The 24,911-nt window shown below is 38.2% G+C and overlaps 1 protein-coding gene across 1 annotated transcript; it reads right to left on the reverse strand.

The window, feature by feature from the left end:
• Window positions 1–4,305: 4,305 nt before the first annotated feature.
• C7H8orf88 (chromosome 7 C8orf88 homolog) lies at window positions 4,306–22,627 on the reverse strand. The gene is given in 8 exon segments (XM_028517811.2): window positions 4,306–4,795; window positions 11,528–11,575; window positions 11,578–11,638; window positions 11,679–11,724; window positions 15,413–15,436; window positions 20,862–20,939; window positions 22,556–22,582; window positions 22,585–22,627. Coding segments are annotated over 8 exon segments (369 nt in total). The 3' UTR covers window positions 4,306–4,753.
• Between the last annotated feature and the right edge of the window lie 2,284 nt (window positions 22,628–24,911).

Below are 24,911 nucleotides of genomic sequence, written 5' to 3' on the forward strand. Positions count from 1 at the left end.
TGAACAAAAACAGAGAAAGGAATACAGGTACAAGGGAAAAAAAATTGCAATGAATGAGTACCTCTCAACAGTAAACTTAAATGTGAATAGATCAAATGCTCCAATCAAAAGACAAAGGGTAGCTAATTGGATAAAAACCATGATGGTTATATATGCTATTGACAAGGGAACCCACCTCAGAACAGAAGACGTACACAGACTGAAAGTGAAGGGAAGGAAAAAATATTCCAAGGAAACAGACATGAAAAAAAAGCTATTGCAGCAATTCTTACATTGACAAAATAGACTTCAAATCAAAGGCCATAACAAGAGAAAAACAGGGTCACTACATAATACTTAAGGGAGTAGTCCAATAAGAAGATACAATCCTTGTAAACATGTATGTACCCAACATAAAACCACCTAAATATATAAGGAAAATCTTGGAGGACTTCAAAAAAGATATGCACAGCAACAGTGATCAAGAGATTTTAACAACCCACTGTCAACAATGGATGTATCTTCCAACAAAAAATCAACGAAGGTATAGTGGCATTGAATGACACTCTAGGTCAAATGGAATTAATTGATATATACACAACTTTTCACCTCAAAGAAGCAAAATACACATTCTTTTCAAAAGCAAATGAAACATTTTCAAAGAGAAACCATATGGTAGGACACAAAGCAAGATCAACAAATTCAACAATTTGCCTCAACAAATTCAAGATCATTGAACTCATTATCAAGCATCTTCTTGGATCACAATGACTTGAAACTGGAAACCAACTACAGACAACAGTACCCTGGTATATATGAAGATAGGAGGCCAACAGTTGTAGAGCACATTGAAAAACCAGATGGTAAGTAGAGTTCTTCAGGACAATAAGGTCCTTGGGTCTAGCACAAGGACCTGGGTGGCTGCAGCCCCAGGCCCAGTGCCTGCCAGGTCTGCCACAGGGCTCTTGGGAGAGAGCTGGGTCAATGACTCCCTCCCCTAGCAAACAAAGTTTGAGCAGCACTGGGAGAGATCTGGTTGCTTGAAGTTGAAGAGGGGAATAAGGACTAAGTGGCAAACACACAGGGGCTGTGAGCACCCATGGAGTCTGTGGATGCAGCCTGGGGAAAGTTGAGAGGTGGGCTCTGACAGGCCCTGACCCAGATAGTCTGCAGTCTGGTTGGAGAGGTGGGCTTTGTGAGAGGCCAGGCCTCTGTACAGAGCAGCAGGCTTGAGCAGGAGGAATTTCTCAAAAGAAAAACTAAAAAAAGAGACACTTGGCAGCTGTTTGGGAAATTCTTCTGCATCAGTCACTCTGGCCTCCTTCCCAACCCAGTGGCATGGTGCCCCGAGGCGGCTTGGAAGGCCCTATGCAAACTCCTGTAGCCCTGGGAAGAGTACATGCCCAAACCTGAGGGACTGGAGGCACCAGGCCAAGCACTCATGCTTGCAACCTGGGGAAAGTGCACTCTGCAGACGGCCCTGAGCCCACACCTGAAGACCCATGGAGAGGGTGCATTACAGAAGACTCCTGAGCCCACACTCAAACCCCCAGGGAGAGTGCACACTGTGGATGATCCTGCACTCACACCCAAAGTCACAGGGAGAGTGTGCACCTGAACCTGGGGACCAGAGCCTGCTGTGGAACTGGGCTGGAGGCTGACTGAGTGCCAATCAGGAAGGGAGAAAAGCAAAATGAATCAACCCTCAGCATGCTGCAGCCTTTTTTTAAAGTGATTATTTGTTTTTATTATGTTTTTTTAATCTTTGAACTCCTTCTTTCCTTCTTTCTTGCTTTATCGCTTCTTTCTTTCTTTACCTTTTTATCTCTTCCTCCTCCTCCTTCTTTTTTTTTTTAAATTCCCACGAGTGAGACAAAAAAACCTGGAACAGTGACAAGACCACAGTTGGACCCAAAGAGGGGGCTTCCAAACAGCAGAGAAAGTAAGACAAATTTCACTTTGTTACTATAGAACTTGCAAGTTATTGTATATTTGTATTATTATTTTTCATTATTCTTACATCTTTTATTTTATTAGTATTTTTCTATTCCTTTTCTTTCTGTTTAGTCTTCTTCGCTTGGCTGGTTAAATTGCATTCTTTGACTGGTTTCCCTTGTTCTCTCTTTCATAGTGTATTGTTAATTTGTCTTTCACTTCACTTGTGTTCCATTAGCACACTACTCTAGGTCCTATACTTCCTATTCTGGTTATGCAGATCACATAGATTCTGTCATATGATTGTTGCTGCATTATTCTTGTAAATAATAGCTGTTCCATACAGTCAGTTGTAAATACTACACAGCACCACTCCCAGATCTTAGCCCACTTCACAATTTCCTGAACTCTATTACAGTTGTGGTTTACTCTATTCTCTTACACACTACACCTATTTTCTATCCTTTACTTTCAATTTACCTCATAATCTGACCTCCCACAAGCTTCCCCACCCACCACAAACCAGAGTTTTATCTTCTTTCCACCCTTTATAAAAAGTAGCAGATTTCCGGCAAGATGGAGGAATAGGTGGATGCACCGTACCTCCTCGCACAACCAAGATTAGAACAACAATAAGTTACAGATAGAAAAACACCCAGAACTGACAGAGGATTTATCTGAATGGAAGTCAGACAGCCAACAAGTTGAAGTAGACCCGTACATCCAGACTGGTAGGAGAAGACAAGCCGGGCGGGCGTGGGGTTGGCTCGGGGGTGGTGGCACGCAGATGTTGGGGAAAATTTGGCGCAAAATCTGTGCAACAGCCATTCGGGGCGCAAGAACGCAGCAGTGATCCCTGAGTACACAAGCTGCGGCTAGCGGACCCAGTGAGGCAGCGATTGTGGACCAGGGCAGAGCTCGCAGCCCAGCATCCCAGAGAAGGGTCTGAGCCCAGGAGAACCGAACTACCGCCATTGTTCCCTCCCATCCCCGCTCCTGCCCCCGCCCCCACATATAACGTCACAATCAAGCGACTGGGGTGCCCAGCCCCGGTGAACACCTAAGGCTCCGTCCCCCACCATAACAAGAGCGACCAGACCGGGAAAAAAAAAAAAAGGAGGAGAGACAGGGAAAGACATAAGACATGTTTCCAACAGAGCAGATCAGTCCCCCAGGACTCATCCTTTTGAGCGACCAAGAAATAGCCAGTCTATCAGATGCACAGTTCAAAACACTAGTGATCAGAAAGCTCAGGGAATTGGTTGATTTTGGGCGCAATTTAGATGAAAGGATGCAGGTTACCATAAAAGAGATGCAGGAAGATACGCGGAGGAGAGCCAATAGTGAAAGGAAGGAATCTGAGTCTCAAAACAATACAGTGGACCAGAAGGAAGGTAGAATCAACCAAGCAGGAAAGCATGATGAAATAAGAATTCAAAAAATTGAGGAAAAGCTTAAGAGCATCCAGGACACCTTTAAACATTCCGACATCCGAATTATAGGGGGTACCAGAATGGGAAGTAGAAAAGCAACAGATTGAGCACGTATTTGAACAAATAATAAAGGAGAACTTCCCCAATCTGGCAAAGGGAACAGTCTTCCAAGAAATCCAAGAAGCTCAGAGAGCCCCAAAGAAGTTGGACCCAAGAAGAAACACACCAAGGCACATCATAATTACATTAGCCAAGGTAAAAACGGAGAGAATCCTAGAAGCAGCAAGAGGTAAGGGGACAGTAACCTACAAAGGAGTTCCCATCAGACTGTCAGCTGATTTCTCCAAAGAGGCCTTACAGGCAAGAAGGGGCTGGAAAGAAGTATTCCAAGTCATGAAAGACAAGGACCTACATCCCATATTGCTCTATCCAGCAAAGCTCTCATTTAGAATGGAAGGGCAGATAAAGTGCTTTTCAGATAAGGTCAAGTTAAAGGAGTTCATCATCACCAGGCCCTTATTTTATGAAATGCTAAAGGGACTTATCTAAGAAAAGAAGATAAAGAAAAGACATGTATAGTAAAAGGACAGCAAACTCACAATTATTAACAACCACACCTAAAACAAAACCAAAAGAAACTAAGTAAACAACTAGAACAGGAACAGAACCACAGAAATAGAGGGCACATGGAGGGCTAGTAGCAGGGGGGTGGAAGGAGGAGAGAGGGGGAAAAGGTATAGATAGTAAGTAGCATAGAATGTAGGTTGAAAATAGATAAGGGGAGGGCAAGAATAGTACGGGAAATGTAGAAGCTAAAGAACTCATAAGTATGACACATGGACATGAACTAAAGCGGGGGGGACGTGGGAGGGAGAGGGGGTACAGGGTGGAGGGGAGAGAAGGGGGGAATGGGACAACTGTAATAGCATAATCAATATAATTCATTTAAAAAAAAGATTATTCAAGTGCTGGTCTTAAATCAGTGTGAAACAAAACAGCAGCAACCTCAGCAACAAGAAATTATATGCCATATATACACTGCAGCAAATAGTTTATAATTTGAGAATGTTTATACATTATATTTCCATTCTATTATTACAAGTGGTGAAAAACAAAAGACTGAAAGTAGCATACAAATTATAAATACACAATCTTCCTATGTCATTAACCACAATTTTACTTGTGTTTCTTCCCACTTTATTTACGAAACTGTCTGCAAAGCTGAAACTGATTAGAAAATTCTTTACAATTTAATATATATCTCTCATTTTAGAAAAAAAATCAAATACCCAAACATCAAAATGAAAAATGAATTGAATTGTCACAGTCCATTACAGTTATTGTTATCAGATCCACTTCATTTGCAGGTGTCCAAACATAAAACAAATAATTCTTTATCTTCAAATTCATCTGTTCTTAAAATGTTCCTTAAAACCTTTACTGTTTTCCTATAATACAGAAGAAAATGTTAATGAATACAGCTTTTACTAATTTGTGTATCAAACCTGATACTGTGACCCTACTGTTTATAAATCTAAATACACATTACTGTAGAAATTAATGAAGTAACTCTAATTTGTCAAATAGCCAAATAATTCTTCTATGTTTAATAAAACACATGTAATTCCTTTTTAAATATATTACATTGTATTCCAAACCCATTGTTCTCTTTTTGTGGTACTTAATTTTCAAAAAATGTTATTCATGAATATATCAAAATTAAACTTAATTCTAATGTATAAGGAGTGTTTAAAATAATAAGTATGTACAACTTTTATTTTTAAAAACAAAATAAGCCCTGGCTGGCGTAGCTCAGTGGATTGAGCGCGGGCTGGGAACCAAAGTGTCCCAGGTTCCATTCCCAGCCAGGGTACATGCTTGGGTTGCAGGCCATAACCCCCAGCAACCGCACATTGATGTTTTTCTCTCTCTCTCTATCTCCCTCCCTTCCCTCTCTAAAAATAAGTAAATAAAATCTTTTAAAAAATGTTGGTAAATTATGAAATGTATAATATAAAATATTTGCATTTTTAAAAACAAAATATTAGAGATTGAAAGTCTACAATTGAAAAAGTAACTATTTTATAAAGCATTGAAGTTTACAGACCAAGGGTCATATGTTCCTAAGATCTCTGAACAGATAGAAAAATTCAAACATCATTAAGGACATTTTTACTCTTTAAACATTCTTATATGTGAGGTACTATGAAAAAAAGTTTAAATCCCTGCTTTAATTTTAAAAATAAAAATGGGATGGAGATTTGCAAGTTAGAGAATTTAAATTAAGAAACATTGGTGTGTATATTATGAGTAAGTTAAAATTCAAAAAATTGTAATTAAGAAAAAAAGGTTATGAAGTCCAAAGAATTTGAAATTCAAAAAATGGAGAACATAGGAGGTAGTCTGTATCTCAATTTGAGCCATTCTCAGCATACCAATATTCTCAGCCATTCTCAATAAAATCCCAGTTGTTTTTCTCTCTTTTTGTTTTCTATTTCTTTTTTTTTCTTTTTGTATACCATGTAGTGTTCGTGAAAACTCTAAATAGAAGTCCTTTACTTCTATGGAAGCAGAAAACATAGAATGAAAAATCAATATATAATGAGAGATAAGTACCATAACAAGCACTTTCATATATTGTTGAGATCTAATCCTAACAAGTGGGGATTATCATCTTTATCTGCAAAGGGAGACCAAAATACCAAGTTTGACTTCCAGTTAATATGGTAGCATAGGTAAACAAGGCTTGCCTCCTTGCAAAACCACATCAAAATTACAACTAAACTATAGAACAACCATCATTCAGAACTGTAAGAAGTCAAGTTGAATGGAGTCTGACAACTACAGAATTAAGAAACCATATCCATCCAGGCTGGTAGCAGGGGCTGAGAAGAGAACAGACTGGTCCCACATACACATGTGGTGAATACAAATTTGGAAGGGATATCTCAGGAGTAAGGAGTCCCAGCCCCACAATAGGCCATCCAGGCCATCAAAAGTTATGGGGACTTACCAGGAAGTTAAGTCCCCATAACTTTGGCTGCAAAAACCAGCAAGATTGAGTCAATGGAAAAAACTTCTAGAGTTCCAAGCAGTTCCCTTTAAATAACCCACACACGGACTTACTCAAACTCACTCCCTCTGAGCTCCAGCACTAGGGTAGCAGCTTAAAAGGCACCAGTGGCACACAGGGAAGAACTGAAGTGTTGGGCATCAAGGTCAGTGTTCAGGGAGAGTTTTCTCTCTGATAGAAGTTGGGCAGAAGCCACTGTCCCTTTCTGAACCCTTTCCCCACAGAACCACAGAGCCAGCAGGCAGTTGCCATATTTGAGACTCCATCAACCTGGCTAGCACTTTTTGCCCTGCCCTGAAGATACCCTGAGATTCTGTGCCACCCAACTTAAGGGCCCATCCAAGCTGTTAACAGTAACTTTTCCATATGAAGGGCTGATCTTTGCTCCTGGTTCACAACTTCCTAAATCATTCCAAACAAGCAACAGCAGGCCTCAGTGAGCCTCCAGCCCCCATCCCTCCAGCTAAGTGGCCCTAGGACAGGCACTAGCACCATCCAGCCTAGATTCACAGCTTGGCTTTGCCTTGGAATCTCCAAGCACAAGCACAAGTAGCAGCCATCTAATATTGCCTCATAGCTCAGGCAGGGTGGCCTCAGGCAGAAGTACAGAACTGGGGGCTGAGACTTCCGGCAAGATGGGGCATAGGTGAATGCATCGTACCTCCACGCACAACCAAGATTAGAACAACAACAATTTAGAGGCAGAATAACACCCAGAACTGACAGAGAATTTATCTGAATGGAAGTTGGACAGCCAAGAAGTTGAAGTAGACCCGTTCATCCAGACCGGTAGGAGGGGCGGAGAGGAGCAGCCGGCCCGGGTCGTGGCACGCAGAGAACAGGGAGAACTGGGCACATAAGGCAACCGGGAGCACATAAGGCATCTGGGGTGCACAAGATCACAGCGGGTGGACCCTGAGTACAAAAGCAGCAGCTGGCAGACCCAGTGAGGTGGCGATTGTGGACCAGGGCAGAGCGTGCAACCCAGGATCCCAGAGAAGGGACTGAGGGTCCCAGGAGAATGGAGCTACCGCCATTGTTCCCCCCAACCCCCACCCCCACCCTTACATACAATGTCACAATCTAGCGACTGGGGTGCCCAGCCGCAGTGAACACCTATGGCTCCGCCCCTCACTGTAACAGGAGCAACCAAGCCTAAAACAAAAAAAAAGAGAGAGAGAGAGACATGCCTCCAAAAGAACAGATCAATGCCTCAGGGCTCATCCTTTTGAGGGACCAAGAGATAGCCAATCTATCAGATGCACAGTTCAAAACACTGGTGATCAGGAATCTCACAGAATTAGTTGATTTTGGGTGCAAATTAGATGAAAAAATGCAGGTTACCATAAAAGAGATGAAGGAAGATACACAGAGAACCAACAGTGATGGGAAGGAAACTGGGACTCAAAACAATAGAGTGGACCAGAAGGAAGAAAAAAACAACCAAACAGGAAAGAATGGAGAAATAAGAATTCAAAAAAAAAGAGAGAGAGAGAAGCTTAAGAACCTCCAGGACACCTTTAAAACGTTCCAACATCCGAATTATGGGGTACCAGAAGGGGAAGAAGAAAAACAACAAGTGGAAAAGTTATTTGAACAAATAATAAAGGAGAACTTCCCCAATCTGGCAAGGGAAATAGACTTCCAGGAAGTCCAGGAAGCTCAGAGAGTCCCAATGAGGTTGGACCCAAGGAGGAACACACCAAGGCACATCATAATTACATTACCCAAGATAAAAATGAAGGAGAGACTCCTAGAGGCAGCAAGAGATAAGGAGACAGTTCCCTACAAAGGAGTTCCCATCAGACTGTCAGCTGATTTCTCAAAAGAGACCTTGCAGGCAACAAGGGCCTGGAAAGAAGTATTCCAAGTCATCAAAGGCAAGGACCTACATCCAAGATTGCTCTATTCAGCAAAGCTTTCATTTAGAATGGAAGGGCAGATAAAGTGCTTCTCAGATAAGGTCAAGTTAAAGGAGTTCATCGTCACTAAGCTCTTATTTCATGAAATATTAAAGGGACCTATCTAAGAAAAGAATATACAGAAAAAACATGTATAGTAAAAGGACAGCAAACTCACAATTATTAACAACCACACCTAAAGCAAAACCAAAAGAAACTAAGCAAACAACTAGAACAGGAACAGAACCACAGAAATGGAGATCACATGGAGGGTTAGCAACAGGGGAGTGGGAGGAGGAGAGAGGGGGAAAAGGTACAGAGAATAAGTAGCATAGATTGTAGGTTGAAAATAGATAGGGAGAGGGTAAGAATAGTATGGGAAATGTAGAAGCTAAGGACGTATAAGTATGATACATGGACATGACTAAAGGAAGGGATATGGGTGGGAGAGGGTGTACAGGGTGGAGGGGGGTGAAGAGGCAAAAATGGGGCAACTGTAATAGCATAATCAATAAAATATATTTTTAAAAAAGAAAAAAGAACAGTTTAGTGATTGCCTAGGGGTTAAAGAGGAGATGGGACCAGAGGGAAGTAGATGTGGCCATACAAGGACAATGCCAGGGATCCTTGTGGTGATGGAAATGTTTTCTATTTCTATACTATTGATACCTTGTCTGTGATATAGTGCTATAGTTTTGTAAGATGTTGCCATTGGAGAAAACTAAGTAGAGGGTATATGAAAGTAAAAAAAAAAAGTGGGGTCTGATCTTGGCCTGCACCACCTGGGAAACCCCAGAACCTGTGCACACAGTGGACAGCATCAGACCACATTGGAGTACCACCACCCAGCCCCTTCACAGCTGATCCTCGAAGTGGTCACAGCCAGTCATTGCAGCTGACCCACCTGGATAAATCCCTCCCATTGATCTTCCAACAGCAATAACGGCTCAACTACAAGAGGAAGGTGTATGCAGTCCACATGGAGGGAACACCTCAAGTACCCTGCTTGGGTGACAGGGGAGGTTGTGCCCCTGGACCCTAAAGGATACCTATTACATTAGGTCACGCTATGAAGACAGGGAATCATACCAGCGCTACCTAATACATAGAAACAAACACAGGGAGGATAACAAAATAAGGAGACAAAGAAATATCCAGTCTGAAATGAAGTATACACTAATTGAAATAAAGAACAAATTATAGGGAAACAATAGTAGAGGGGATTAAAGCCAAAAATTAAATCAATGATTTGGAAAATAAAAAGTACCAGAAGAAGAGAAAGAACAAGAAATTTGAAATTTATTTGAAAAATAGTGAAATGAAACTTCCCTAGTTTGGTGAAAGAAATAGATGTGCAAGCCCAGGAAGCACAGAGAGTGCCAAACAAGATGGATGCAAAAAGGCCCACTCCAAAAAATCATAATTAAATCACTAAAGGTTAAAGATAAAGAGCAAATCTTAAAAGTAACAAGACAAAAGCAGTTAGTTACCTACAGAGGAGTTTCCATAAGACTGTCAGCTGATTTCTCAAAAAAAACTTTGCAAGTTAGAAGGGATTAGCAAAAAAATATTCCAAGTCATGAAAAGCAGGACCTACAACCAAGATTGCTCTACCCAGAAAAAATGTTTAGAATCAAAAGACAGATAAAGAGGTTCTCAGACCAGAAAAGAACTAAGGGAGTTCATCATTACCAGACCAATATTATATAAAATGTTTAAGGGACTTATCTAAGTGCCCATCAGTAAATGAGTAGATAAAATAACTGTGTGGTACATTTACAAAATGAAATACTACACAGCAGAAAGAAAGAAGGACCTCCTACCCTTCGTGACAGCATGGATGGAACTGGAGAGTATTATGCTAAGTGAAATAAGCCAGGCAGTGAAAGACAAATACCATCTGATCTTACCTATAAGTGGAACCTAATGGACAAACAAACAAATGAGCAAAATAGAAGCAGAGACATGGAAATAAGGAACAAACTGACAGTGACCAAAGGTTGGGGGAGGAATAACAGGGGAAAGATCTAGTCAAGGAACTGTACAAAGTTCCTTTGATCTGTCCATTAACCCCACCCATGCTAATGGACAATGGGACAGGGTCCAACTGAGGGAGTAGGGGTTGGGTGGGGCAGGGGAGAGCAATGGGGGAAAAACTGAGACATAATTAAACAATAAAAAATTTAAAAATAGCCCTGGTTGGTGTGGCTCAGTGGATTGAGTGCCGGCCTGTGAACCAAAGAGTCACAGGTTCGATTCCTAGTCAGGGCACATGCCTGGGTTGTGGGTCAGGTTCCCAGCTGGGGGCTCTTGAGAGGCAACCACACATTGATGTTTCTCTCCCTCTTTCTTCCTCCCTTACCCTCTTTAAAAATAAAAGTATAAAATCTTTTAAAAAATTGAAAATAAAAAGAAAGTAATGGAACAATAAAGGAGGCTTATTTAAGAAAAAGATCAAAACTGCAAACAATAAAATGGAAATAAATACATGTCTATCAACAATTGAATCTAAAAACAAATGAAGCAGATAAGAAGAACAGAGACAGAATCATGGATATTGAGACTGTTTTGATGGTTGTCAGGTGGGAGTGGGTATGGAGGGATGGGTAAAGAGATGATGGGACTAAGAAGTACAAATGGGTAGTTACAGAATAGCCATGGGGATGTAAAGTACAGTATAGGAAATGGAGTAGCCAAAGAACTTATGCATGACCCATGGACCTGAACAATGGTGTGAGATTTGCCTGAGGGAGTAGGGGATGCTGGGTGAACAACTGCATAACTATAAGAGCATAATCAATACAATATAATAAACAAACAAACAAACAAACAAACATTGCTAGGATGACTGGAGATCCACATAGAGGAAAATAAAAAATATAATTTTACCTTATATGCAGCAAAATCAATTCCAGGTGAATTACTGAACTTAATTGGAAAACAAGACAATAGTACTTTTAGGAGAAAATATGGCATGCTCTTTTCATGACCTGTTGTATTTTTTTAAAATACAACAATTCCATTCTATTTGTTCACTGGAGTGGTAATTACTTATAGTAATTGGTTACATCATACATTTACATTTATGTACTTTTCTGAATTATTTTCACAATGAGAAAAATTAAAAATCGAGACACAACAAAATGAAAATAGCAATGACAAATATTTTGGAAATAAAAATTATACAAAATTAGAAAAGCACTTACTGGTTTTTGAAGTACAACAGGATGATCAGGCAGAAAGTCTTTTTTTTTTTCCTGCATATGGAAACACTTGAGAGCTTCAACAGGAAATCTCTGCTGTATTTAATTCTCTGTGTGTATACTAAACATCAGATGTAATGTTATGAAACAGAATTTTCTCAGATCACTTTTTGACTCAGTACTTTCTGGATGCCCCTTAACTGTCCATTATTTCATTAAATGAGTAGTTTCTATGCAAAAACACTTGGGGGCAGGACATGCTTGCCTCCAGATTTTCTTTTACAAGTAAAGGAAACCAATTAACCAAGGAAAAACTGAGGAAATAGACCCTTTCAGAAAGTTGGTAATGCATATTTTCTTTCATGTGATTATTCAAGCCTACTAAAATGACCTTTTATTATAAAGTATAACAGTAGTAATACCCGTAAGAATGTCAGATCCTGCCAAAATGGAACCCTAATAAGCCTCTTTATATTAATGTACTAAAAATTTAATACAATCAAAATAAATTCAAGAAACATTTACTACACACCAACTATGTATCAGGGACTGTGTTAAGTAATGCTGAACAAGATCCATGATAGGGTCTCTATCTTCGAGGGGAACAATGATTTAAATATCTGCAAACTTCTCATCAGAAAGTATCACAGAAATAAATCTGGGCCAGAAACAATGGAGAAGTATCTTTAAAGGGCTATCTGATAGAGTTCCAAAACCCTTTGGAATTTCCTGGGGAATAGAAATGTATTTCATTTTAATCTGAAGGCTCTGGAAGGGCTGTTGGATAGGGGCTGGTCATGAGAAAGAACAAGCCACGATTAGAAGCTTGGAAGTTTCAGCCCTTCCCCCACCACCTGGTAAAGAAGGAGGGGCTAAAAATGGAGTTAATGATTGGTCATGCTTTTATGATGAAGCCTTCATAAAATGTCAAAAGTATGGTATACAGAGAGCTTTCAGGTTGGTGAACAGAACAATGAACCAGGAGGGTGGGTTATCCCAAATCCACAGAGAGAGTGTTCGTGCACTTGGGGGACCCTTCCAGACCTTGCCCTATGTGTCTCTCATTTGGCTGTTCAACTATATCCTTTATCATATTGTGTATTATATAATATTGGTAAATGTGATTTATGTTTAAGTCCTATAAGCTGTTCTAGCAAATGACTGAATCCAAGGAAGAGGTCTTGAGAACATCCAATTTGTAGCAAACGTAGACAAAATTTCTGGGTAATCTAGAGACCTACTACTTGAAAGTGTTGACAAAAGTGGAGGGTTCCCTTGAGGGACTGAGCCCTTAACCTGTGGGGTCAGTACTAATTGCAGTTAGTATCAGGACTGGATTGCATTATAAGACATTCAGCTGATGTTGCAAAAAATTGCTTGATATATGGAAAAACCACACATATGATGTCAGATGTGAAGTGTTGTGAGTATAGGAGAGTATTGAGAGTGGAGGAGAAACATAGGAGAAGTATACATTTTTCCCTTCCTCATATCCAATGAAAAAATTTTTTCAGGAGTGCATGTGAAGCAAAAGATATTTCTAGATTGAAGAAGACAAAACATTTGTCACCAGCTAATTTGATTTACAGGGAATGCTAAAATAAAAGAAATTCTTCAGGTTAAAGGAAAATCATACTCAATAGAAACTTTAATCTTCAGAAATAAAGGAAAATAAAGGAAATTAAAGAAAGGGTAATGAAGAGCATGGAGTCAAGATGGTGGAGTAGGTAAACTCTGAGCTCTCCTCTTCCCACAACCACATCAAAATTACAACTAAATTATAGAACAGGCATCACTGAGAAACGCCTTAAGTCTAGCTGAACAGAACTCTTATGAATAAGGATATAAAGAAGTCATGTGAAGACTGGAGGGGCAGAGATGTGGAATGGGCTGGTCCCACACCCATGGGTGATGATTAAAAATTGGAGGGGGTATCTCAGATGCAGAGGTCCCCCATAAGGAGCAAGGGATGCCAGCCCCACACCAGACTCCCCAACCAGGAGCACCAGTGCTGGGAAGAAAAGACCCATTAACACCTGGCTGGCAAAAACAGGGGAAATACATGCAAGAAAGACAGGGCTGCTAGAGAGCAAGGCATTGCTCTTAAATGGCCTGCACACAGATTTACTTGCTTACAAGCTCACTCACTCTAAGCTTGAGCACATGAGCAATAGCTTAAAAAGAGCCAGGGACAGATATAGAAGAACTAAATTAACTAACTTCAGGCTGAAGGCTGGAGAGAGAGATTGGGGCAACTCCAGAGACAAGAGTGCCAGCAGGCACCATTGTTCCTTTGTGGACCTCTCTCCCTACCCAGGTGACCAAACACGGTAGGGTGACCAATCTCGATTAACCTGGCTAACATCATTCTCTCTGCCATGGTCACTCCCAGAGACTCCACCCCACCCAACTTGGTCACCTGGCCCCAGCCTCTTCCAGAGGCTCCACATAAGTAGCCTGCCTCAGCTTGTGCTACAGACCTTCCTCAAAATCTGTGAATCTCACATGACTGCTGGCTGCAGACTCTCTCAAAGATCCACAAACAATAAAAGCAGTTACCAGACTCAGCTTGCATTGTGGTGCCCACCAAAGTGTCCCAAGTGTAGTACAAGTCTCAGCCTGGCTCAGTTCACACTCTCCCAAGCACCTCTAACCCCAGCAGAAGCAGCAAGCAACCTCACATCACTTTGTAGCTCCTGCCAAGTGGCCCCAAGCCTGGCAAAAATGGCAGCTGATATAGGCCCAAAAGAGAGCACCTCCCAAGAGGCTTCAGACCCAATATATGGCTTCATATATTGTGTATATACACAATATATGGCTTCAGAATACAGCAGAGCCCTACCCAACCAGAACCACAATTTACACATCAGAAGGATGGCCTCATTTGGCACCAGAATCACAATAAAGCAAATGCCACTCTGTGGGGTCAGGCCCATGTAACAGCTTCTCCTCTGTAGTTGCTGCAGGCCCTCACAGCCAGCATCCTGAGGATCAATTCCCACCCACTACTGTGCTACCAGCAATCAATGCCCAAATACAATAGGAGAGCTCACACAAACCACTTAGAAGACATCTCTGGAGCACATGACTCCAGTGACCAGGGAAACTGCACTACTGGGCCCTGTATGACATCTACTATAAGGCCACTCTGTTAAGACAGGGAAACATAACAGATCTACCTAATACATAGGAACAAGCACAGAGAATCAGTCAAAATGAGATGAGAACCATGTTCCTAAAGAAAGAACAGAACAAAACTCCAGAATGAAAGAACAAAATGAAAAAGAAGCAATCTACCAAATACAGAGTTTAAAATACTGTTTATAAGGATTTTTTATAATCAATTAATGTTGAGGAAGAGTACATGAACTCAGAGCTTCAGTACAGATATAGGAAACATCATAAAGGTAGAAAATATAACAGAACTGAGGAATACAATAACCAAAATGAAGAATACATTAGATTGAATTAACAACAGATTATACAAAAGAGTGAACTGAATCACTGCTTTGCAACATAAGGTAGTAAAAATCTCCACTTGAAACATCAAAAAAAAAATGAGGACAGTATAAGGGTCCTCTGGGATAACTTCAAGTGTGTCAACATTTGCATCATAGGGGTGTTCGGAGAAGAGGGAGAGCAAGAAATTGAAAATGTATGGAAAAAGTAATTATGGAAAACTTTCCTAACCTGGTGAAGGAAACAGACATACAAATCTAGGAAGCACAGAAAGTCCCAAACAAGATGAATACAAAGAGGGCCATACCAAGATACATCATAAGTAGAATGCTAAAAGTTAAAGACAATGAGAATCTTAAGAGCCACACGAAAAAAGCAATCTGTTACCTATAAGGGAGCTCCCAAAAGATTGTGAGCTGATTTGTCAACTGAAAGTTTGCAGGCCAGAAGGAACTGGTATAGATTATTCAAACTGATGAAAGACCAAGACCTTCAACCAAAGTTACTCCAGCCAGAAAGGTATCATTTAAAATCAAAGCAGAGGTAAAGAGATAACCATATAAGAAAATCTAAAGGAATTCATTACCACAAAGCCAGTATCACAAGAAATAGTAAAGGGACTTTTTAGGAAAAAAAGATAAAAATATGAAAGAAAATATAGGAAAGAAAATATCTCAATGACAAAGGCAAGAGTAAAAGTAGTGGATTAATCAACTATAAGGACAGAAATTGGAAGATCATGTGCAATTACAACCATAAATTATGGGATACATATAAACCCACATAAAAGAGGTAGAAATAGTGTCAAAACATAAATGTGTGTAGGTGAATAAAAATTGTAGTGATTTAGTATGTATTCAATTAAGCAACCATCAATTAAATAGACTACTATAAACATAGTTTGGTATATATAAAGCACATGGTAAGCACAAACCAAAAATCTGTAAGAGATATACAACAAAAAAAGAGAAAGGAATCCAAACATAACACTACAGTAAGTCAACATTTGAAAAAGAGAATAAGAGATAAAAAAGTAAAAGAGAAGAATTACAAAAAAATCATAAAACTATTAGTGAAGTGGTAGTAACTACATGCCTATTTATAATTATTTTAAATGTAAGTAAACTAAATGCTTTAATCAAAAGATGTAGTAGGGTAGCTAAATGGATTACAAAAACAAGACCAATACACCTGCTGCCTACAAGAGACCCACTTCCAATCAAAAGACACTCAGACTGATAGTAAAGGGATCAGAAAAGATATTGGGATGGGAAAAGATTCCATGCAAATGGGAATGAAGCTATGGTAGCAATACTTGTATCAGACAAAACAGACTTTAAAACAAGGATTGTAACAAGACACAAATAAGAGCATTTTATAATAAATGATCAATCTAACAAGAGACTTAACTGTTGAAAACATGTACACTCCCAATGTAAGAGCACCTAAATATATACAACAAATATTGACAGAATAAAGGGAGAGATCAATGGTAATACAATAAGTAGGAATTTTAATACTCCATTGACATCAATGGATTGATGACCCAGACAGAAAATCAACAAGGAAACAGTGGTCTTAAATGACACATGAGACCAGGTGGATTTAATCGATATTCTTAGAATATTTAACCCAAAAGAAGCAGAATATACATTGTTTTCAAGTACACATAAAACCTTTTCTAGAACCAACTACATGTTAGGCCACAAAATTATCCAGAGTAAGTTTAAGAAGACTGACATCATATTGAGCATCCTCTTCAATGGCATGGTATGAAACTAGAAAATCAAACTGAGAAAAAATCTGAAAAGTGTACAAACACATGGAGGCTAAATAACATGCTACTAAACAACAAACAATTTAAGAATGAGGTCAAAGAATAAATCAAGAAACCTTGAGACAAATGAAAATGAAAATAAAATGACTTAAAATCTATGGGACAGAGACAAAGCATTTCTAAAATTCATAGCAATACAGAACTTCCTCAAAATAAAATTCAAAGATTCCTACTACATATCTAAAGGAATTAGAGAAATTATGGAAAAACAGTGAGTAGAAGTAGAGAAATAGTAACGATCACAACAGAAATAAACAAAATAGGCTTAAAAATTACAAAAGATCAATGAAATCAAGAGCTGGTTCTTTAAAAAGATATACAAAATTGATTAAACTTTAGCCAGTACCATCAAGGAAAAAGGAGATGGACCAAGTAAATATATGTAAATATATTGAGAAATGAAAGAGAAGGGACAACTAACACCAGAGATATACAGAAAATATAATGAACATTTATATGCCAACAAATTGAATAACCTGGAAGAAACAGATAAATTCCTAGGTCCATACAGTCATCCAAGACTGAATCAGGAAGAAACATAAAATATGAACAGCCTGATAACTACTAATTAAATTAAATTAGTAATTTAAAAAAAAACCTCATAAACAAAAGTCCTAGACTAGATGAAATCACAGGTGAATTTTACCAAACATTTAAAGATGAACATAGATGCAAAAATACATAACAAAATAGTAACAAAAAGAATTCATCAATACATTAAAAAGATCATACACCATCATCAACTGGGATTTATTCCAGAGATTCAAGTTTGTCTCAACATCCACAAATCAATTAACATGATACAGCACATAAACAAAATGTAGGATAAAATCACATGATTATCGACAATGGCAGAAAAAGCATTTGACAATATACGTGTATGGTAAAAACTCAGCAAAGTAGCGAGAGAACTTACTCCGACAAAATAAAAGCCATATATGACAAACCCACAGCTAACATCATACTCAATGGTGAAAAGCTAAAAGCTTTTTTTAAAATCAGGAACAAGAAAAGGATGTCCACTTTAACCATTCTTATTAAAGATAGTATTGGAAGTCTTAGCCACAGCAATAAGACAAAAAAAAAAAAAAAAAGAAAGAAAAGGCATCCAAATTGAAAAGAAAGAAGTAAAACTGTCATTATTTGCAAATTACATGGTACTATATAGAAAGAACCCTAAAGACTCCACCAAAATCCTATTAGACCTAACAAATGAATTCACTAAAGTATCAGGATATAAAATAAATATTCACAATTTTTTTGCATTTGAATACACCAATATTCAGAAAAAGAAATTAAGAAAATAATCCCATTTACAAAGGCATCAAAAAGAATAAAACACCATGTAATAAATTTAACCAAGAAAATTAAAGGCCTGAACTCAAAACCTATAAAGTTAAAAAAATGAAAAGATATACTGTACTCATAGATAGGAAGCATTACTACTCTAAAATGTCCATACTACCCAAAGCAATGTGCAGATTCAATACAATTCCTATCACAAACCAATGGAATTTTTCACAGAACTAAACAAGTAATCCTAAAATTTATATAAAACCAAAGAAGACTCATAATCGCCAAAGCAATCTTGAGGAAGAACAAAGGTGGAGGTATCATGCTACCTGATAGCAAAATATACTTCAAGGCTATAGTAATCAAAATTACATGGTACTGGCATAAAAACAGATATAGATACATACATAGATCAATGGAACAGGTTAGAGAGCCCAGACATAAGCCCATGCTTATTCGGTAAATTAATTAATGAAAAAGAAGGTGAGAATACATACAATGGGGAAATGACAGTCTTTTTAATAAGTAGTATTGAGAAAACTGAACAGATACAAGCAAACTCATAGGAATGAATCTTTATGACCTAAATTTCAGCAATGATTTCTTAGATATGACACAAAAAGCATCAGAGAACCAGAGAGAGACAGAAACAGAGAAGGAGAGCAGAAAAGGAATGTGGGAAAGAGGGAGAGAGAAAAAGGCCTAGTATAAAGAACTCTTACAACTCAACAAAAGAGGAAACAACCCAATTAAAATATAGTCAAAGGGACTTGAATAGAAATTTCTCCAAAAAAGAAATACAAATGGCCAACAAGCACATGAAAAAACGCTCAAAAAGATTAGTCATTAGAGAAATGCAAATCAGTATTACAATGATATACTACTTCATACCAACTAGGATGCTACAATAAATAAAAATCCTAACAAGGATATAAAGAAATTGGAACCTTCATATGTTGCTAATGGGAATATAGAATGCTATTGTCACTAAGGAAAACAGTTTGGCAGTTGTTGGGAACTGCCCTGTCTGGTTTCCTCAAAAAGTTAAACTTAGCCCTGGCTGGCATAACTCAGCAGATTGAGCGTGGGCTGCAAACCAGGCATTGCAGGTTCGATTCCTAGTCAGGGCACATACCTAGGTTGCAGGCCATGGCCCCCAGCAACCGTACATTGATGTTTCTCTCTCTCTCTCTTTCTCCTTCCCTTCCCTTTCTAAAAATAAGTAAATAAATAAATCTTTTTTAAAAAGTTAAACTTACAATCACCACATTACCCAACAAATCTACCACTAAGTATATACCCAAGAAAAAAATGAAAACAGGTGTTAAAACAAAAACTCATAAACAAGTATTCCTAGCAACATTATTTGTAATAGCCAAAAAGTAAAACTGACCCAAAAGTCTATCAACTGAGAACCAGGTAAACAAAATGCAGCACATCAATATCACAGAATAATATTCAGCAATAAAAAGGAAGTACTGATATATGCTACACATGGATGAATCTCAAAAACCTACAAGCAAAAAAAGGCAGACATAAAAGGTCACCTATTGTAAAATTCCATTAAATGATATTTTCAGAATAAGTATACCCATTAAAACAAAAACAGATTAGTTTTGTTGTTGAGTACATGACTCAACAACAGGAAGACAAACAATCCAATTTAAAAATGGGCAAAGGAACTGAAGAGACACTTCTCCAAGGAGGACATACAGAGATAGTCCATAGCCATATGAAAAGATGTTCAACATTACTAGCCATAAGAGAGAGAAAAATTATAACCAGAATGAGATTATCACCTCACACTTACCAAAATAACTATCACTAATGAGTCAACAAACAAGTGCTGTCAAGGATGAGAGAAAATGGAACCTTAGTACACTGTTGGTGGGAATGCAGACTAGTTAAGCCACTATGAAAAACAGTATGGAATTTCCTCAAAAAATTAAAAATGGAATTGCTCTTTGACCCACCAATTCCACTGCTGGGAATATACTCTAAGAATCCCACAACACCAATTCCAAAGAATTTATATACCCCTGTGTTTATAGCAGAGCCATTTACAATAGCTAAGATTTGGAAACAGCCCAAGTGTCTATCATTAAATGAGTGGATTGAAAAACTGGTACATTTACACAGTGGAATACTGTGCAGCAGAAAGAAAGAAGGAACTCCTACCCTTCACAACAGCATGGATGGAATGGAGACTATCATGCTAAGTGAAATAAGCCAATTGGTGAAATACAAATACCATACGATCTCACTTATAAGTGGAATCTAATTAACCAAATAAACTAGTGAGCAAAATAAAACCAGAGGCATAGAATTATGGAATAGACTGATAGCTGTAAGAGAGGACAGGAGAGGTAGGGACTAACTGAAAGAAGCTGAATGGATTAGTCAAAAACATATAAAAAGGAATCATGGACATGGACAAGGGTGTAGGGATTGACTATGAGAGTGGGGAATGCGCTGAAGGGAATGAAGTGCAGGGAATTGGGACAACTATAATAGCATACACAAAAATAAATAAATGAAACTTTCTAAAACAAATACAGCAAAACGTTTAGATCTGAAATTACTGGGTAACAGGTTTAATGAGCGTTTTATTCTCTTTAATATATGCTTGAAATATTATCATGAAGTTTAAAAAATATTTAAGCACTTAGCATAGTAGCTGGCACACAACAGCCATTTGACAAATGCCACTTTCCAGTCAGGCACACTTCATGTTATAATGTCTAAGACTTACTCTACTAACTCCACTTTGTAAGTACTGAGTGTTGCATGGATATTCATTCTGAAAGTTGAAAGGGAATACTGTTCCTGTTAGGAATGAAAAAAAACTATTTTAAATATCCATGTCTTCAATAGATGATAAAATGGCACCTAAAAACCTTAATTATCCAGGACATTGTAAGTACTGTTTTAAAATGTTTTCTGAACATTCACTTATTCAACACACTGTGTTCGTTATAAGCATGAAAATTGGAGATAAAAGGCTTTGCAGTCTATTTTAAAGCACATGTTCATAAATAGTGACTATAAAAATAAGTTATAGGAGATATACAGAGAATATGTTAGGGGAGAGCTGAATGCACTTTGAGGTATCAAGGAGGTCATCACAAAAATAAATAGTTCATTTTGGGTTTTAAAGACAAAGATTTCTTTGGGGGCATAAGGTAGACAAGAAGTATAGAAGTATGTTGAGAAAAGCACAATTTAATTTCTGATTTACTAAACTTTGCCTAGTAAAACCCTACTCTTGTCTGGATCTTCAAAAGATGTAATAATTCAGTGAGAAGTCAGGGCTACCAGCATATCCCCATTTACCTCTGCAGCAGCCTTGAAAGGAAAGGAGCAGTGAAAAACTGAATCTGTAGACATGGCGGGGGGAGCAGGTGGCGGGGCAGTGTAAAAAAACAAATCATAGAAAGGGGCTGCTAACAATGGCTCTATATCCTTCCCTTTAGGATAAAATCTGAGGCTTAACCCTACACAACTGTTTCTTCAACACACTAGAAGGTTATGGCAACAGCACTGCTACTCTATGATTCAAAAAACCCATTAATTTATCTGTCCTAAGTCACAGCCACCTTCAAAGGAAACATGCATGACCAAAGTGGCCTACCTTATGGGAACCAAGGATGATGAAAAAATGGAAGAGTGATGGATTGGTGCCCTATCTATCTTTTCCACTTCACCTTTGAACCCAATAAAAAGTTATTTTTACTTTTTTCCTAAATTAGAATACAGAAGCCATTCTGGCAACAAGAAATAAAAATAATAAAATGGTTAATATTTCAATTTAGGAATTAAATATCAAGTGCTTCAAGAATTTTTTCAGAAGACTAGTTTTCAGTGGGCTGGGCAGAGGACAGCAAAGGGGGAATAACTGGGGCAACTGTAATAGAATAAAAATTTAAAAAGATTAGCTTCCCACAACAAAACAAAAAATTTAATTTTTGATATTTCATTTATTTATATTTCCTGAATAATTACAGCATATGTTCCAACTCAAGCACAGCCCTAATCTGTAAGCTGTTTTGCACTAATCTTTTTTTCTCTTTGGAGTTAGGTATATTTTTTAAAAGCTTATTCTCTCTCCAGCATGAGAGCTCTGCAGTGATCATAATCATAGGGCACAATTTGTATTGAGAGTATCATTCTGCACAGAAGCCAGTTAATCACAAGAAATAGACATAGAAAATACACAAAGATGTTCTCATATCAGAGCTATTATCCTACCTTACTTGGTCTATTAGACTAGTAAGAGTCCTTTTCTTTAGTAATACTTTTAAATTCTTCCAAGGAGATCAATAATTTTCAATATTTCTTTAGTATGTGTCATAAACAATTACTTTATATATTATTTAGCCTTTCTGATGCTAATTGGCCATTAACCAATTAATATTTTAAAACATGTGCCCTAGATTACTCACCAGAGGCAGAAGTCAGATGACGAACAGTCTCGCTGGTCGAAGTGATCTACCAATCAATTTTTTGGTTTCCATTATCACAAAGACCTTGAGGTTCCATACTTTAGAGGAAAATACACATTTTTATCTTTTGGACAAGATAACCAAGGTGCTTTAACATATATACAAATAACCACAACATTTATTTCAAGATACCTATTTTATAAGTTAAGGTGGAAAACAAAAAAGAAGCATTTAAAACAATATGCAACAACTTTATAGCATCTGCCACAACTGAATATCCCCTTTCCAAAAATTTTCCTTCCTTAACTTTCCTCTTTTCTTTTGGTTTATTTCCTACTTCTTTAATTGCCTATCCTAATTTCCTCAGCTGACTCCTCTTTTTACTCCAATTAAACTTAGGAATTCTTCCAAATTTGGCTTTGGTTCTGCTAACCTTACCTATTCTTACTATTGCAACTATCTATCTATACCTGCATGGCAAATAATATCCAACATCTACCTCTCTTTCAAATTCATTTATTTTTCTTTCTTTTTTTTTTATTTCATTCATTGTTCAAGTACAGTTTTCTCCCCCCTATTCCCGTTCCAGCCCCTCCACCCAACCCTCCCCCCTTCCCCCCATTACCCCCCACCCTTAGTTTTTGTCCATGTGTCCTCCAAATTTGTTCCTGTAATCCCTACCCATTCCCCCCTGAAATTCCCTCTTCTCTCCCCTCTGGCCACTGTCAGACGATCCCCTATTTCAGTGTCTTTGCTTATATTTTGCTAGTTTTTTGTTTTGTTTTGTTTTGTTGTTTAGATTCCTGTTAAAGGTGATATCATGTGGTATTTGTCTTTCACTGCCTGGCTTGTTTCACTTAGCATAATGCTTTCCAGCTCCATCCATGCTGTTGCAAAGGGTATGAGCTCCTTCTTTCTTTCTGCTGTATAGAATTCCATTGTGTAAATGTACCATAGTTTTTTGATCCATTCATTTACTGATGGGCATCTAGGTTGCTTCCAGCACCTAGCTATTGTAAATTGTGCTGCTATGAACATCGGGGTGCAAAGGTTCTTTTGGATTGGTGTTTTAGTGTTCTTAGGATAGAGTCCCAGCAATGGAATTGCTGGGTCAAAAGGCAGATCCATTTCTAGTTTTCTGAGGAAGTTCCAAACTGCTTTCCATAATGGTTGTACCAGTCTGCAGTCCCACCAACAGTGCACTAGGGACCCCGTTTCTCCACATCCTCTCCAACACTTGTTGTTTGTTGCTTTGTTTATGATGGCCATTCTGACTGGTGTGAAGTGGTATCTCATTGTGGTTTTAATCTGCATCTCTCTGATGGCTAGCGATATTGAACATCGCTTCATGTGTCTTTGGATTTTCTGTATGTCCTCCTTGGAGAAGTGTCTGTTCAAGTCCTTTGCCCATTTTTTAATTGGGTTACTTGTCTTCTTAGAGTGGAGTCGCGTAAGTTCTTTATATATTTTGGAGATTAAACCCTTGTCTGAGGTATCATTAGCAAATATGTTTTCCCATACAGTTGGTTCTCTTTTAATTTTGATACTGTTTTCCTTAGCTGTGCAAAAGCTTTTAATTTTGATGAGGTCCCATTTGTTTATTCTTTCCTTTATGTCCCTTGCTCTAGGAGACAAGTCAGTAAAAAAGTTTCTGCGTGAAATATCTGAGATTTTCCTACCTACGTTCTCTTCTAGGACTTTAATGGTGTCACGCTTTATATTTAAGTCTTTTATCCACCTTGAATCTATTCTTGTATAAGGTGTAAGTTGGTGCTCGAGTTTCATTTTTTTGCACGTAGCTGTCCAGTTCTCCCAACACCATTTGTTGAAGAGGCTATTTTTATTCCATTTTATGTTGCTGCTTCCTTTGTCAAATATTAATTGACCGTAGAGGCTTGGGTTTATTTCTGGGCTCTCTGTTCTGTTCCATTGGTCCATGTGCCCGTTTTTATGCCAGTACCAGGCTGTTTTGATTACAGTGGCCTTGTAGTATAGTTTAGTGTCAGGTATTGTGATTCCTCCTACTTTATTCTTCTTTCTCAAAATTGCAGCAGCTATTCGGGGTCGTTTATGGTTCCATATAAATTATTGAAGTGTTTGTTCTATGTCTGTGAAATATGCCATTGGTACTTTAATAGGTATTGCATTGAATGTGTAGATTGCTCTTGGTAGTATGGACATTTTAATGATATTAATTCTTCCAATCCATGAACACGGTATATGTTTCCATTTGTTTGTGTCTTCCTTGATTTCTCTCCTCAGTGTTATGTAGTTTTCTGAATACAGGTCTTTTACCTCTTTGGTTAGGTTTATTCCTAGGTATTTTATTTTCCTTTTTGCTATTTCAAATGGGATT

Source organism: Phyllostomus discolor, chromosome 7 (assembly GCF_004126475.2).
Source record: "Phyllostomus discolor isolate MPI-MPIP mPhyDis1 chromosome 7, mPhyDis1.pri.v3, whole genome shotgun sequence".
Taxonomy (NCBI): domain Eukaryota; kingdom Metazoa; phylum Chordata; class Mammalia; order Chiroptera; family Phyllostomidae; genus Phyllostomus; species Phyllostomus discolor.